The sequence below is a fragment of the Serinus canaria genome, chromosome 20, assembly GCF_022539315.1.
Source record: "Serinus canaria isolate serCan28SL12 chromosome 20, serCan2020, whole genome shotgun sequence".
In the NCBI taxonomy this organism is placed as follows: Eukaryota; Metazoa; Chordata; class Aves; order Passeriformes; family Fringillidae; genus Serinus; species Serinus canaria.
The window spans coordinates 3796306-3811678 of record NC_066333.1 but is presented as its reverse complement, the minus strand read 5'-3'; the positions used below and the strand labels follow the sequence as shown (position 1 = coordinate 3811678).

The window sequence follows — 15373 nt, the reverse complement described above, 5'->3', positions numbered from 1 at the left end:
GGCATAGAAGTACAGTGTTGAAATGCTGGCAATGCAAGAAAGGGCTAGAAGGGCAGTCAGGGGTAATTCCAGTTCTGCTCCAGCTACATGGAAGTCCAGCACATGAAGTTTGGTTTGATGTCAGCAAGGTGAAACACTGAGCAGTGCTTGTCCTGGGGAGTCTCAGTGTACCTAAATTCATGAAAGCTTGTAAAGTGCTGGCCCCCCTTCCCCTTCCATCCCCCACACACTCCTTTCCATTATTTCACACAAAGTAGAGTTCCTGGGGATTTCCTCACTGAAAGATGATGTACTCACACAAGGAAATCCATCTCACAGTGCAACACACTTGAGGTGTCTCACAGGGTGTCCCAAAGGGTGGCATTCCAGGGTAGCAGATCCCCACTGAAACACTCCTGCTGTGACAATTGCCTCCACTAAAGGAGCCCCTAAGCTCTTGGGTACCTGTATATGAAATATCAGGATTGGTCCCTAAGGGACATCAACAGCATCCTCACCCTGTACCTCCAGAGTGCCACGGACTGGCTCATGTTTCTACTGCTCAGAAACAGCTCATTGAATTGAATTCCAAGGAAAAACCAATTTATCTTGTTCTTTTCCCTTTTCATCCTTTTAAATGTTTTTGCCCCCCTGCCAGGAAACACTATGGGAACACCAGCATCTGGCATTCAGCCTGCTGCATTAGTTTGTCTTTTAAGGCTCAGGTTGAAGACAGAATAGCGGTGGAAAATCTGCTGCATGAACTGGGATGAGGATGGAAAGACTAATTTAGATCCCTCATGTTTATACAAACTGGAAAAGCTGCCAGGTTTTCACATTCTGCTAGTCCAACATTAAACTGCAGGATATTCTGAGCATAGTTTATTTTTTTTTTTTTAACAAGGGAAACTTTTAAAATATTTTAACACAGCAGTTAATGGTTATAGACTAGAGGTCACTGGAAGTCAGCAAGTTTTTGCCTCCTTTTTTTCTTTTTTTTCTTTCCATCACACTCTGTACCACCAGGATTTGGTGGTATATGAAAATGTATGATTCTGCTTGACAGTTTGAGCAAATTGTACATTCTTCAAGTATGCATATGAGGGAGATGATTGATACCTTTTCCAAGTCAATGAACAGATAATACATGATGGATTTTCCTTGTGGTCCTTGCCAAAACCACAGAAATTGGGCTTTGCTCGCTGTGCTGTTGGCTCACCCTCGAGGAAAAAGAGCTGGAGGTATTTTTGGGAACAGGGAAAGAAAGAGCACTTGCATTGAAATTGTATATTATGTATGTATGGCTATAGAAGACTGCAATCTAAATAAGCAGGAGCACAGGAGGGTTAACAGAATCCTCACTGCTCACATCTGTCTCTCTGACTTAGCTGGCTCCTGTTCCTCTGTCTGGGCAGGGCAGCTGCAGTGCTTTGTTCTGCCCTCACACAACAGGAATATGGAATTTTTGACCCAATGGCAGTGGTTATGTTGAATAAATGTAGCCACTTTTGCCACATGGCCCCCTTTATTTTCCTAAAAAAAAAACAAAAACAAAAACAAATGGGGTTGACTGTCTTCTGTACACTTAAGACAAATTAAAGATTCTCAAATGAAAATGCAGCAGTTTCACACCAAGGTCTTGAGATGCCCCTTTCACTGGCTGGAGTGATCACAAAAATTAACTGTGCTGCCAACATCATGGAGTTGATTGTTCACATTTATTACAGGACAATGAAATTTTCCAAGGGGAAACTTTTCCACCACATTGCCCATCCAGGACCATGCCAGGACTGTGCCCTGCTCTGTGACTTTACTAAAAATTCTGCAAGTGTGACAGACAGAAGCACCTCATATTTGAAGATTCCTCTCTTGAGCAAATCCTCTTTTATCTTTGTCCCTCAGGATTTATTCCCTCTGTCACACTCCGAGTGCTCCATCTCCACAGCCCGGACTGTGACATTATGTGCTTTTTATGATCTTGGCAGGAACTCAGAAGAGAGAGATGAGAGCAGCTGTGCAAGAATGAGAGAGAGAGAGCAAGGTGCAAATTTCCTACCTGTTCCAGGATCCGTTTCATTTGCCTTCTCCTCCAATATTTGCTTTCTCCCAAAGGAGATTTCTTCTCCTTTCCTTCTCTTCCAGATGGAAACTGGTTTAACTGCCTCCTGAACCACCTGCTGCAGGAGCCTCTCTCCTTCCTCTGACTCTACAGCACCCCAAGAACAGTGGCCAGAAATCCCTGGCTTGAGATTCCCAAGGGAAATCCCACAAAATGCTGCTAAAGGGCCTGTGGAAAGTAAATAGAAAAGCCACTCTAGCACCCACAGGCTTCAATTTCCTACTGCGGGGTCCATGTGGCTAATGGACTTTTTGTTTTTTGATTAATTTTCCCAGGGAGTTTACAGCTGCAGAATAAAAGGCTAGAAACTCCTAATAATCAGTGGAATTCATTGTTGCAGTTACACCAATAATAATTTAAGATGCTGGTTACCCCCTAGATGAGGTAGTGACCCCAAACCACCCGTTTCTACTTCCTTGTGTTCCAGACCAAACTTTACACCAACTCTGTGCTATCACAAACAGTTCCCCCTCTCCTCTGAAGGATGTCTCCATGGGAATAACTTCATCTTCATTATGTCCATTCAAATATTGCCAATATGATATTTTTCCAGCCTAAAATTCAGACACTGAGGAATTCACCCTTTTTTTACTGCACATTATCACTTTTCATCCACAGCAGGGGATGCTTAGGCTGAAAAGCTCACACTGACTATTAATCCTTCCAGGAGTGAGAAAACCTCCTTTATCTCATCTCATAATTTCTTTCTTTCCCCATGAAAACAAACCCATCACCCATAATCTTGCTTCAAACACATTACCTACTTCACTATGGGCTGTTCTCTAGGGTTTAAACAACCTCTAGGTAATAAAGTGATTTAAAGTGAGCTTTTCCACACAATTCCCTTCATCATTAATTCACACTTGGCATATATGCACTGTGCAGGGAGGAACAGCAGGAAGATCCCTGAGCCAACACAGACTGGAGCTGGGTCAGTCCCCCAAAAGCACTGTGACTGCAGGAATTTAGAACAATTTGGCAACACAATCTGCAGTGTCTGCTGAGTATCTTTCCATATGGGTTTTAGGCTGGACATTAGGAAGTTCAGACCCATGGTTGAGTGGCCACATAATAAGCTGTGACTAACAGTTGGCTGTGGGAACCAACATTTGCATTGAGCTCCTACAAAATGTAAAATTTAGCTTAAATATCTTTCCCTGCAGTTTGTGCCAACATCACTTGGCTTTTGCAGAGGGCTGAGCACACGAGGAGTTGCTGTGGGCCAGCTGATACGGGTACCTGACCCTTTAGTGGTGTTTCTCATACCATCAAACACATCCAAACCCACCTCCAGACCCACCAGTGCTGCTCTGCTCATCCCACACCTCCTTCCCCTCACTCACACACCCCTCCTGTGGGCTCAACTCTGGCATTTCCATCCACTTTCTTTTAAGTGAAGCCTAAATTACCTCCTACACTTCACACCTCAGTGACACTGGCATTTCTTTACCTCCCTGTTCCCTATCCCAGCTGTCCCTCTCGGGGCTGGCTTCACCCCCCAAGTCACGAGGGAGACCTGTCACTGTGCTACTTTCTAGGCAAAATTAACAAAATGCTAATTACCAATTAATATTTCTGTAGTATCCACAGGGAGTGGTTCCCTTTGGCTTTCTGGAGTCAGCAGAGTCAAAAACACTTTGCTGACTTGTACTTTCTTCATACCTACATAGTAGTTGAAAAATCCCATCCAGGGATTAGAATTCCCTCTTCCTTCTTCTCTCCCAACACCTGACCTACACTGTTCCATCCAGCCACCTGTGATCAATACACCAATATTTTTCTTTTCCTCTCACTTTTATCTAAGAGTTTCACTTTGCTTTCTAGTTATTTTTCCTGCTGAATTGTGTTGTTGCATAAATAAAAGAAAAAAACCAACAATTCAGACCAGTCCCTTGACAGCCCCAACTGGAACTCAAGTTGATTTCATGATTTTTTTGCAGGCAGCAGAAGGGACCAACCATAAACAGCACAGAGGCTCCTGTGAGAAGGTGGTTCATGATCAGTTAAGTTCTTCATGATATTAAAGCCAAGAATCCAAAGCTCCTTAGAGAAACCCCAGGTGGTTCAGCATCCTTTGCTTGTCAAGAAGGAAATTAATGAAACTCCGAGCATCCCTCCCTAGGCTGGTGCAGGTCCTGGTGGATGGCAGTGGTTTGGTTGGGTACTGGTGTGGCTGAGTTGAAACTGCTTTTGCCAGATTTCATTTCCATCCCTCCTGGTCAAGGTGAGGGTGTGACTATTGAAGAAGCAGAGGTGCCTTTTGAATTCACAGACAGAATTAGCAAAACATTTTGAACTTCTGGCATGCTCTGTGCCGGGCACGGGCAGGACAGAGCTCCCAGCAGCCTCTGAGGATTTACCTGAGGGTGGAAAACTGCAGGGTGAAAAGAAAATTGGAGTTCCTTCAACTCTTACCTTCAGTCTATCTTTTAGCAAGTCTGAATTTAAAGAACCCTACACCCCAGAATCCATTTTACACACAGAGCAACCTCATATCCCTCACCCTCAAGATAAATAATTGGCTAAATTGAAATACTAATTATTGTAAAGCCTTGCTCATTCAATTATTTTTTTTTCCCCAAGATTACCCTGCAGACCTTAGTGATTAACTACTTAAACCTACTTTTTCAGAAAAGCAATTTCTTAGCTGATAAGAAGTCAGAATGAGGTCCACAACCATGGCAAAACACATCTGGTGTTTGTTTCAGAGCAGGAGACTTGCTCGGGCATTTTTGCAGAATAAAACAAAAGCTGTTTTGCTTAAGAAGAGAAGTTGCTGTGCTGGGCTAACCCTTCTCCTTGGAGGTGTCAGAAGAGGTTTCTGTGTATGTACATCACCTTTCCCACAGCTCCAATAGGTTACAATTTTGAAGCTTGTAGGGCCTGGAAATAGTGAGGAAATCTTGCCCAAACCCAATTTTAAGAACCTTCAGACTTTTAAACTCTTGAGCAGGAACTTTCTCTGCTGTCTGCCTGCACAGTGCCTGGTTCAGCAGGGTCCTGGCCTGACTGGGGGTCCTAAGTTCTACAGCAATACAAATAATAAATAAAAAATAGCCATCCATAGTATATGAGCAATAATTCCTACTTCAGACCCTGTTTGTCAGACACACTGCACCCCAGCTAATACTTGGGAAATGTGGTAACCAAGTCACCAGCGTTGCCAGATGAATGCCATTGGTTTGAAATATTTAACCTTCAGGTTCAAGTGGCTGGGAAACTCCTCAGCAGCTTCACCAGCAGTGAAAGGACACAGACCAGAGGGATGGAACTGGGTCATGCACAGCCCTGATGTCAAGCAGAAACTGGGAGGAAATATTTCTGTGGAGGCAGTGGATCCATGTACAGCCTCTCATCTCCACCATCTCTTTTCATGCTTAAAGGGACTACATTTGGGAAGAGAATTCCAGCATAGTCTTTTTTTTTTTGTGTGTGTGTGTGTGTGTGTGTGTTGGCCTTTTCATTAGGAAAAACAAATAAAAGGAAACAGATAAGGTAGACAATTTGTAATGAAACATTTCATGTATCCCCTATGGCTATCTCATTTTTCCCAAATGACTGCTGCATGAAATTAAAAAATTAAAAGGCTGGGATTTGAGAACAAAATTATAAATTAAAAAGGAGACATTTAAAAGAGAATTTCCTAAGGGTTTCCTTCCTTCCCCACTCTGCAGCAAGCAGAACAAAAACACAATCCAAAAGAGGAGAGAAGTCAGAGGGGATTAGAAAGTCCAGTCTTTCAGCCTGTCTCCCATGTTGCTAATTTTTACAGTAAGTTATTTAAGAAGCAGTAGATGTTCCCATAGAAAGCAGGCAGCAGCACACACAGGCATCGCCTCCTCCTTCCAGCGAGGTCTCTGCAACCTCAGTCTCTTGCTGAGAAGGAAGGAGAAGTTTTCCTCCCCACACTTGTCACTGCCTTCCAGTGTGGGACAGGGGAGAAGCATCCACCAGAGTTTGGGGTCTGGCACATCGTGGGGTCCCCTCCCTTCGCTGGGCTAAAAGGAACTCAAGTATTCCAGTGCAACCTCGTATACAAATTTATACTGTTCCTGAAAGAGAGGACACAAAGGAATGCCATTAGGATGTGGGAAAATTCCTCAGAGCCTCGCTCTACAAGAAAAAACACCTCCTCCCTCTTTCTCATACCCTTTGGCAGGAGCAGGCAAACACTGCTTGTGTTTCTGAGTGATCCTGAGCAAGCATGGCTGGGAGATGCTGTTGTCAGTGCAAGAGAAAAGCACTCAAAGAGACAGCCCCAGTCTGGACCATTCATTATTTGCCTCCAGCCCTCACTGCACGTTTTGCTTTTGAGGCATGAGCTCAGAGTGATGGATGGAAATGACTGAATTAAGGACAGTTTAATCTCCTGGGCTGCAGGGAGTCAGGCCTGGGGGGTGAACTGTTCTCCTTTCCTGGTTTCAAGATGTGTCACTGCACCCAGCACTGGGCTGGACACAAGGACAAATCCCTGCAGCCCAGCATGGACAGGTGGACAAATCCCACTCTTCCCACAGCCATGGTGACAGCTCTGTGGGGTTTGACCTCCTCAGGCGGCTGGGCATGGGGCACTGGGCCCATCACTCTGCCAGGGCATCCCCTCTTCTCAGGAGAAGCAGGAAGATTCACTGGACATGCTAAAACAGGACCAGTTTTCACTCTGGTGTCTCACATTCCCGTTCATTTTGATTCATCCTGAACTAATTTTGACACTTTTTTACCTATCCTGAAGTCCCTTGCACACCCACTGGGTGAGGAAGGAGCAGAAGGAAGCCTTACCAGCGACTCCACCATGTTGGATTTGTTGTTCCGTAGCGTTTTCACTATGTGGAACACGTCGATGATGTTCTGCTGCTGGATCATTTCGCACACGCTGCAGATGGCACAGAAGGTGCCGCTGCGACCGCCGCCGTTCCTGGCACGGGGACAAACAGGGGAAGGAGGGGCTGGTGAGCCTGAGGGAAGGACAGCACACACAGCTCACACCCCATGGACAGGGCCCTAACGGAGAGACTGCTGTCACATGGAAGGTCTCTAATGGAAGGGCTGATGTTCAAGGGTTTGTGTGCCTAAAGGGGCTCCCAGAGAGCTGGAGGAGGGCTTGAGACAAGGGCATGGAGAGACAGGACAAGGGGGAATGGCTTCCCACTGCCAGAGGGCAGGGATAGATGGGATATTGGGAAGGAATTCTGCCCTGTCAGGGCGGGGAGGCCCTGGCACAGGGTGCCCAGAGAAGCTGTGGCTGCCCCTGGATCCCTGGAAGTGTCCCAGGCCAGGCTGGACAGGGCTTGGAGCATCCTTGGGGCAGTGGAAGGTGTCCACTAGAACTGAGTGGTGTTTGGGATCCCTTCCAAGCCAAACCATTCTGTGAGTCTGAGAGAGACCTGTAGAACTGGGGCAGGGATGGAAGGACTAAGGGATTCCTGGAGTGGGGGACAGGGGAGCTCAGGGACTGCAGTGCTGCAAACCCCTGCTCTGGGCTCACAGCAGCTCTGTGCTCAGAGCTGGGGACATGGCAGGGCTTCTTCAGCTCTTTCTATGTTCCAGACACGAGACCTACCAGGGCTCTTGGAGCTATCTCTCACTGCAATCAGCAAAATCCCTGTGCCAGGATACTATAATGCAATACAGCATTCAACTCGAGGTTATTATTATAAATGTAGTTAGTACGTGAAGTTATAAATTAAGTAGAAGTGTGTAGAAGCAACTGTGGTTACAAATGAAGTTAGAAGTATAAATGTACTTTAACTCCCTTTTCCCCAGCTGAAGCCTGGCAAACCATTGGATTTCCAGAGCCACAACCACAACACATGAGGCTGCAGACATTTCCCAGCCCTACTTACAGGATACTATAATGCAATACAACATTCAACTCGAGGTTATTATTATAAATGTAGTTAATACATGAAGTTATAAATTAAGTAGAAGTGTGCAGAAGTGCATGTAGTTATAAATGAAGTATAAATGTACTTTAACTCCCTTTTCCCCAGCTGAAGCCTGGCAAACCACTGGATTTCCAGAGCCACAGCCCCAGCAGGTGAGGCTGCAGACACCTCCCAGCCCTACTTACAGGCAGTGGACCACGGTGCGCCCGTCTCGGCCGTCGTACTGCTCCTGCCACTTCTCCAGCCTCCTGACCACCTTGAGCAGGGAGCGCTTGGAGGGAGGGGTGTCCCTGTAGGCCGGCCAGCCGATGTACTGCAGGTGCTGCACGATGCGGTACCCGTCCTGCGGCTGCAACACAGAGCTGCTCAGGGGCTGCAGGGCTGGGCAGGGCTGGCAGGGGTAGCATTCAGCAGCACGCCATCACTGAGTGATGATGATTATATGCAGGTGATTTTATTAAGAGCTCTGGGTGTCAGGGGTACTGTGGGAACCCAGGAAATTCCTCTTATTGTAAACCAAAGGCGGTTCCAACGAAGGGGAGAGAGAATGATGCATCTGACTATTATCAGAGGGCTAATGAATTACTAATGAATTACTTTATTATACTATACTATGTACACTTCATCCAAACTGAATCTGCCATGCACTCCCTCTTGCTCACAGCTGCTCAGCACTGCACTCATCTCTGATTCTCTCCTGACTGTCCCGACACACACACACTCATTGGCCCTGAACAAGGGAACAAAACATCCTCACTCTGGCTAGACAATCTCCATATTGCATTTAGCACAACACAGGCACAGCAAGCAAGATAAGAACTGTGTTTTCCTCCTTCTCTGCTTGTCTCACAGCTTCTCTCTATTCAGAGGGCATGTGAACACCACACCTCTGGCTGCCCTGGAGGACTCGAGACCCTGCCAGGGGGCTCAGAGACCTTGGCACAGAGCCCAAGGCACCTGTGACTTTGATTTTGACCCATGGAGCAAATTACCACCTTTATATGAAGAATTACAAATCAAGAGAGTTTAAGTAGAATAATAGTTAGTTTGTCAAGGGGTGAAAAATAGATTTTTGAGGTTTTTAGAATGGGGTCTCGGGGTCCCAAGATGGAGGAATTTGGCCATGCCCTGTCTTTCTTCTTTCTTCTTCCTCACCTCCATGTTCTGGCTGATACTGGCACTTTTGGATTGGTTTAAGGTAGAAGCTCACTGTCTAACATAGGTGATAGGTATTGGGAAGTATCCCCCTCAAACCTCTAACATAGTTTCTCATGATTCTTTAAACAACAATTATATCTAACCACATCTAACAATTCTATCATTTATCATATACTGACTACACAGGTGCAGTTTCACATGATCCAGCAAATACAAGGCCCAACACTTCCAGGGCCTACCTTTAACCTTTTCCCAGGGCTCCTAAGCCTAACTTTCTTTCTAGCTCCCCAAATTTTCTGTGATTTTAAAATCTTTTACTATCAGGAGCACTGCTTGCACAGCAGCCTCCCTTCTGCACCTGCACCAGCAGTGCTGGTGTTCCCCACACTGGGTGCAGTGTCCCTTTAGGACACAAAATAAAACCACGTGGACACTGGACTTTCCAAGGTAAAAAAGAGAGAGAGTTTAATTTCTGACTCTAACATTTATAGGTTTTTAAAAGTGACAGTGGATTGGAGGGTGACAGTGCCACCTCTCCAATGACACTGGACAAACCAACAGTCTATTAAATTTCTCCTTTTCCATAAAAGAATGTAAAACAATAAATTATTTACATAAAGTGTGTGAGAAAGTTCTTTACAAGCATGTAAACATCAGAAGGTTTAGAAGAACTTAAAAAATCAGGGCCACAGGTGGAGTCCAGGTAAAAGGGCTTTTCTCTAACATGGATAACAATTTTGACAGAGCCAAGCAGGCACCAAGTGCACAGGAGCTTTTATTGGCCTCCAGAACAGAGTTTCATCAAACTGCACAAACAGGTCAAATCTCTCTCTGCTGTGCTGTGCCATAAGAAGTAGAGGCAGCCCTCAGAAATTCTCGGGGGATGGTGGAGGGAAAGGCTCCTCACACATTTGCTGGCTGTAGCCAGGTGTTGGACATGGATGAGTGCAGAGAGCTGTGAGTGCACAGCACCTGCCCTGCAGCCCTGCAGCCCTGCATCCAGGGGCCAGCTCCATCTGAGAGCCACAGAGCCTTGCTCTGACCAGTTCTGTCACCCCCAGGCTCTCCCTGGGACACAGGAAGGTGTCTGATACCCAACCAGTTCATTGGTTTCTGGCTGGACCACAAGGTTCCCTCTGCAGTGCCACACCTGAAGGGCTGCACAGGCTCTGGCCATGCAGACACTGATGGGCTACACTGCATGGAAATATCATCTGCAGAGCCTGCTTCCATTATTGATGAGGAAAAGGAACAACAAAGGAAACATAATCAATCTGGGAAACGACTAATGAGAGAAAAATCCTCTGCTGAAGCCCTTTCCTGCAGCCCTGCAGCCGGATTGCCAGGGCTCAGCGTGCAGATAAACTTTGTTTCTATCACTTCAGCTGTCCTGGGGCTGAGGGACACAGACAAAGAGCTGCTTACAGAAACGGCAGTTGCTTATTTATAGGGAAAGCAGTGGCAGTTGGGAATCCCAGTCTGGCCAGTAAACATTGCATCTGTCTTCAGAGATGCTGCCTGGGAGCTGACAGATGGAGAGCTGCTGACACCATCCCAGTTTATTTCCTGCAATACTGATGGCTTTATATTGGCTACTCAGTGATGAATTGTTCTCAAATATACACAGAAAAATGCTCACCATTTAAATACAGATTTTCAGCTCATATCATCCACTTGCTGCCTTCAGCCAAGAGTCCTTTAGCAATGCAGGCTGATTAAATGTTAATTAAAGGAAGTAGCTGCAGTGGAATTTCATTCCTAGGTGAGAGATTCTGCATCTCTAAACCACAAGCCTTGGCTCTGCCTCTTCCTCGAGCCAAAATTTGGTTTTAGGGAATGTAATATTTCTCCTCCCTTACCCTGGCCATGTTGCAAATCCGGAATATCCTGTTGATGATATCTTCATCAATGTCTGCTGAAACAAACTCCACCTGGATTGGGCCATAACAACAGGACGTCTTCTCTGGCCAGTACTGCATGCAGAGCTAGGAAAAAACACAAAACCAAACAGAAATCTTAATTATTATACCCAATCATTTTGGATCTATAACCAGCTCAGAATCCATCACCAATTTGTATATCGTGGCTTTGTTCAGACAAGATCTCATTCTAGCTTAGTAAAACATTTTATATCTTGAATATGAAGGAAAAAAGAAATGTATTTTAGGGCCTGGAACTTTCTTCCTCTTTATTTTTGTATGAACACAGGTTGGAACTGATTGGATTCTGGGTCTAGAGGTGCAGAGAAGGTGGCTGACAAATGAAGCTTCTGTAAGGGTAGAGATTTAACAGGAACATTGAAAGATGAGCGTTTGTAGATAAATTTAATAGGAACCATAGAGATCTGGTAAAAATGAGGAAACAGAACATGCACCAAGAAAATTAATCTTCATTCAAACAAACTGGAATTTCTTTTTGCTGTAAGATGAACTTTTTCATTTTCTGGCTCTACCAGTGAGCAGGGGAAGGAGAGTGAATTTGTTCTGAGAGCAGCTCTGGTTTCAGGGTGAGCCACAACTGCACCTCTGAAGTTTGTGAAGCATGGCTGGGAGTCTTTTTCTTGTGCTGATATTACTGAGTTGAAAGTACAAATGTGCACACAAATTACAATCTAAGGATTTAAAATTTAAAATCCAGCTAGAAATAGATCATGGCGTGGCGCAAAAATATTTTGCATGAGATCTCATTAGCAGTTTCTGCTAAGATTGTATTTCTTTGTGGCTTTTTGTTTTCCCTTCCTATTTTCAAGTGTAATTTTGTACAAGTTTTGAAACTCCCAGATGCTCATTTGAACTTGATCTCGAGCTTTTCAAGTTCAATCACTGCCAGCAACAACGTGGAGTGTGTGCATGTGGCTGCATTAATTCTGCACTCCTGTTCTTCCTTTGATCATATAGGATTGAAATTGGGTGGGGTAGTCACACAATCTTGTGCATCTTTGCCCTTGTTAGTTTTTCAAGATTAAGCAAGCCAGCCAAGACCACACAAGCAAGTCCTTTGAAGGGTTTCTTTACTCATCCTTCAGACTTTCAAGCTGCCTAGTGATCTCCTCTCAAAGCATCTGTCCCTCAGGTAGGGAGATGTGAGCCGAGCAGGAGCTTCAGCAAATAACCTCAAGGTGCAGTGGAAAGCAGAAAAAAGATGAAATCTTTCCTTAGGATGGAAAATGTGCTTCTCCCAGAGCAGGTCTGTGAATGGCCACCTCTCCAAACACACAGGTGCTGGACCCTGCCTGTGGTGTGCTCTGACTCCACAGGGTTTATTTGCCTTTTCCCTGTGCTCAGGGCACAGCCTGGCATCAGGCACAGATGAACAGACAGGGAATGACAATACTGTCATGCAAGGGCAGTGCAGGCACAGTGCCAAGCTCTCTTCCATAGAACTGCTCTCCACAATGGATCTGATGATCTGCTGGAGGGTAGGAAGGACCTGCAGAGAGATCTGGATTGATGGGCTTGAGGCCACTCAGTCACACAATGGTTATATGTGGTCTGAAGGGCAGCAGAGCTGGGGAAGGGTCTGCAGCCCCCAGGAGCAGCTGAGGGAGGTGGGAAAGGGGCTCAGCCTGGAGAAGAGGTGGCTTGGGAGAAACCCTCTCACTCTGCACAACTCCCTGAGGGTGCAGGCAGGCTGGGGAAAGGCTCTGTTCCCAAGGAACAAGGGACAGGATGAGAGGAAACAGCTTCAAACTGTGCCAGGGGAAGCTTAGATTGACTGTTAGGGAAAATTTCTTCACTGAAAGGGTGCTCGAGCAATGGAACAGCTGCCCAGAACAGTAGTGGAGTCACCATCCCTGGAGGGATTTATAAGATGTGTAGATGTGGCACTTGAGGACGTGGATTAGTGGTGGCCTTGGCAGTGCTGAGGTAACAGTTGGACTCAGTCATCTTAGAGGTCTTTTCCACTCCAAATGATTCTCTGATATCAAACTGTCTCACAGTGTCCTGGTAGCTCATAAAATACAAACTTTAAAATCTTCCTTAACTTCCAGTGCCACCTGGGTGTTCTGGCATTGGCTGCACTCTCGAGGGAGGTGACACCGTGCTACAGAAACTGTCAAAGTGACTTCATGCACTGCCAAATCCCCTTTTCCGTGCCTGCAGATCACATCCTAGCAGCAAAACTTTGCTAGGAAAAAAACCCCAAGCTTTGTGCAGAAAGATAGTCACAAGAATAAGGCTGGCTGGGGCTGAAAGGTTTGTGTTCTCCCAGAGCTGAGTGTGAGAGAGTGTGTCATCTCCAGAAAACGATGGGTTTGCTTTGAAATGTCAGGAAAAAAAGGGTGAAATTTGTCTCTGGATTCTATGCCAAGATGCAGGAGGTGGAAGAGGAAAACAGAAGACACAGAGAACCTCTGGTTCCTCACAGAGTGGTGGGACTCTGTTGGTGCCCAGTGCTGAACAGAGCTGCCACTGGGGCTGGAATGGAATCCCACTGAGCTCCCTGATGGGACATCCCCCTAAGGACTGGGGTGATTGGCTTCTTCAGCACCATCCAAAAGAGAGACCAGCAATTCACTGCCTTCCAGTGTGGTAAGACAAATGGAAGAGACAAATGAAAAATGAATCTGTGAAGCACCAACTCTTGGGGGCTCCTCTCATTGTACAAGGGCTGTGATGGGTGAATAAGCCATGCCCAATGTACTCTCCACACAAATTGCATGATTACACCTTTTTGAGAGCTGGTCTCCTCTGCCACTCATCAGCAAGGTGGCTGGAGACACCAGGGCAGGAGGAATGGCAAAAACTCCTCCCTGGAAAGCTCAAATACTGAAAATAACACTGTGTCCAGTAGCCAAAACCCAACTTAGACATGGAATTAAAAAGGAAAAGAGATAAAAAAGACTATATTATCCTCAAACTGTGCAAAGCACATTTCTCAGTATTACAGAATAATACTGGAAATCTCAGGGGAAAGATCCTTCAAATTATTTCAGCTCTCTTGGTTTTATTCTTCTGGAAATGCCACGTGAAAAGGGAAAACATGAAGCACCCTGGAGCTGTGGTAGGGAGCATTCTCCTGAACCAAACACAGACAAAAATATGAAATGGGAGAAAGTGGGTTTGGGAGGGAAATTTTGGCCTGCAAACACAAAGTAATTCTGTAATATATGAAGTATGTATATAAAACTTGTTGATACTTTATATTTTACATAATTTTATATCAAAGTATTTGTATAACAAATAGGGAGACTTCATAGCAACTTTCCAGTACATAAAAGGGGCTTACAGGAAGGCTGGAGGGAGGCTTTCCAGAAGGGTGTGGAGTGACAGGAAAAAGGGGAATAGCATTAAGCTGAAGGAGGGCAGATTAGATGGGATATCAGGAAGAAATTCCTCCCTGGGAGGATGGTGAGGCTCTGGCACAGGTTCCCAGAGAAGCTGTGGCTGCCCCAGGAAGTGTCCAAGGCCAGGCTGGATGGGGTTTGGAGCCACCTGGGATAGTGGAAGGTGACTCTGCCATGGCTGAAGTATCATGGTCTTTAAGGTCCCTTCCCATCCAAACCCTTCTATGATCCCTGTTAATCACAGTAAGAATTAGCTTACAAAGAGCCAGGCAGATGGACTTTTTCTCCATTAAGACCCCAAAACATCACCTGTTACTTTATTGGGGTGGGAGGGCACCCACCCCAATAAAACAGCAACTGGGACTCTCTGCAAACCCCCTGGACTTGAGAAGGGAGGGAATGAAGAGCCACTGACCTGTGCTGCATCCATCTCGTTGAGCATCACCACAGAGGAGCAGTTGTAGTCGAACACCAGCCTCCAGAAGTCTGTGATGGTGTTGGGCAAGGGGTGCTGGGTGACAATGAAGGCAGCAGGCTGCTTGTGGCTCTAACAAAAGAGTAAGATTAGTTAAAAAAAAAAAAAAAAAAATCAATCAACTTTTATTCAAAGGAATATTATACCCAGGAGGCTGTGGGGAGCAGTGTGAGCCATTTAACCAGATTATACAAATCACATCTCCTGCTCCTTGTTATCAGCCTGCAATGAATGAATGCCTCATAATGGGATTCTTTTGCTCCCAATAAAGACATTTCATTAAAGAAGTGTCATAAGAGCAGAGATTACCCAAATCAATTATTTATATTTTGAGACTCAGCAAATAATGCTAATTCCACTATTACCACTACTACGACTACCAGCAATATTAATAATTGGAAGGAAAACAGCTGGAAGCAAATGTTCTGCTTTGTGCTGCAGTGGCCTCGAGCAGCTCCAGAGGGGATTAG

General features: G+C 45.5%; 1 protein-coding gene across 1 annotated transcript in view; it reads right to left on the bottom strand.

Annotated features, from left to right (window-relative positions):
• Nucleotides 1-1485: 1485 nt before the first annotated feature.
• The window catches only part of PTPRT (protein tyrosine phosphatase receptor type T), a 473718-nt gene continuing 459830 nt past the window's right edge, over nt 1486-15373 (bottom strand). The window contains exons 28-32 of the mRNA XM_050982229.1: nt 14844-14975; nt 11001-11126; nt 8169-8332; nt 6878-7013; nt 1486-6150 (exon numbers count right to left, since the gene is read on the bottom strand). Coding sequence (XP_050838186.1) covers nt 6097-6150; nt 6878-7013; nt 8169-8332; nt 11001-11126; nt 14844-14975 — 612 coding nt within the window. The 3' untranslated portion in view covers nt 1486-6096. The remainder of the gene's footprint in view (nt 6151-6877; nt 7014-8168; nt 8333-11000; nt 11127-14843; nt 14976-15373) is intronic.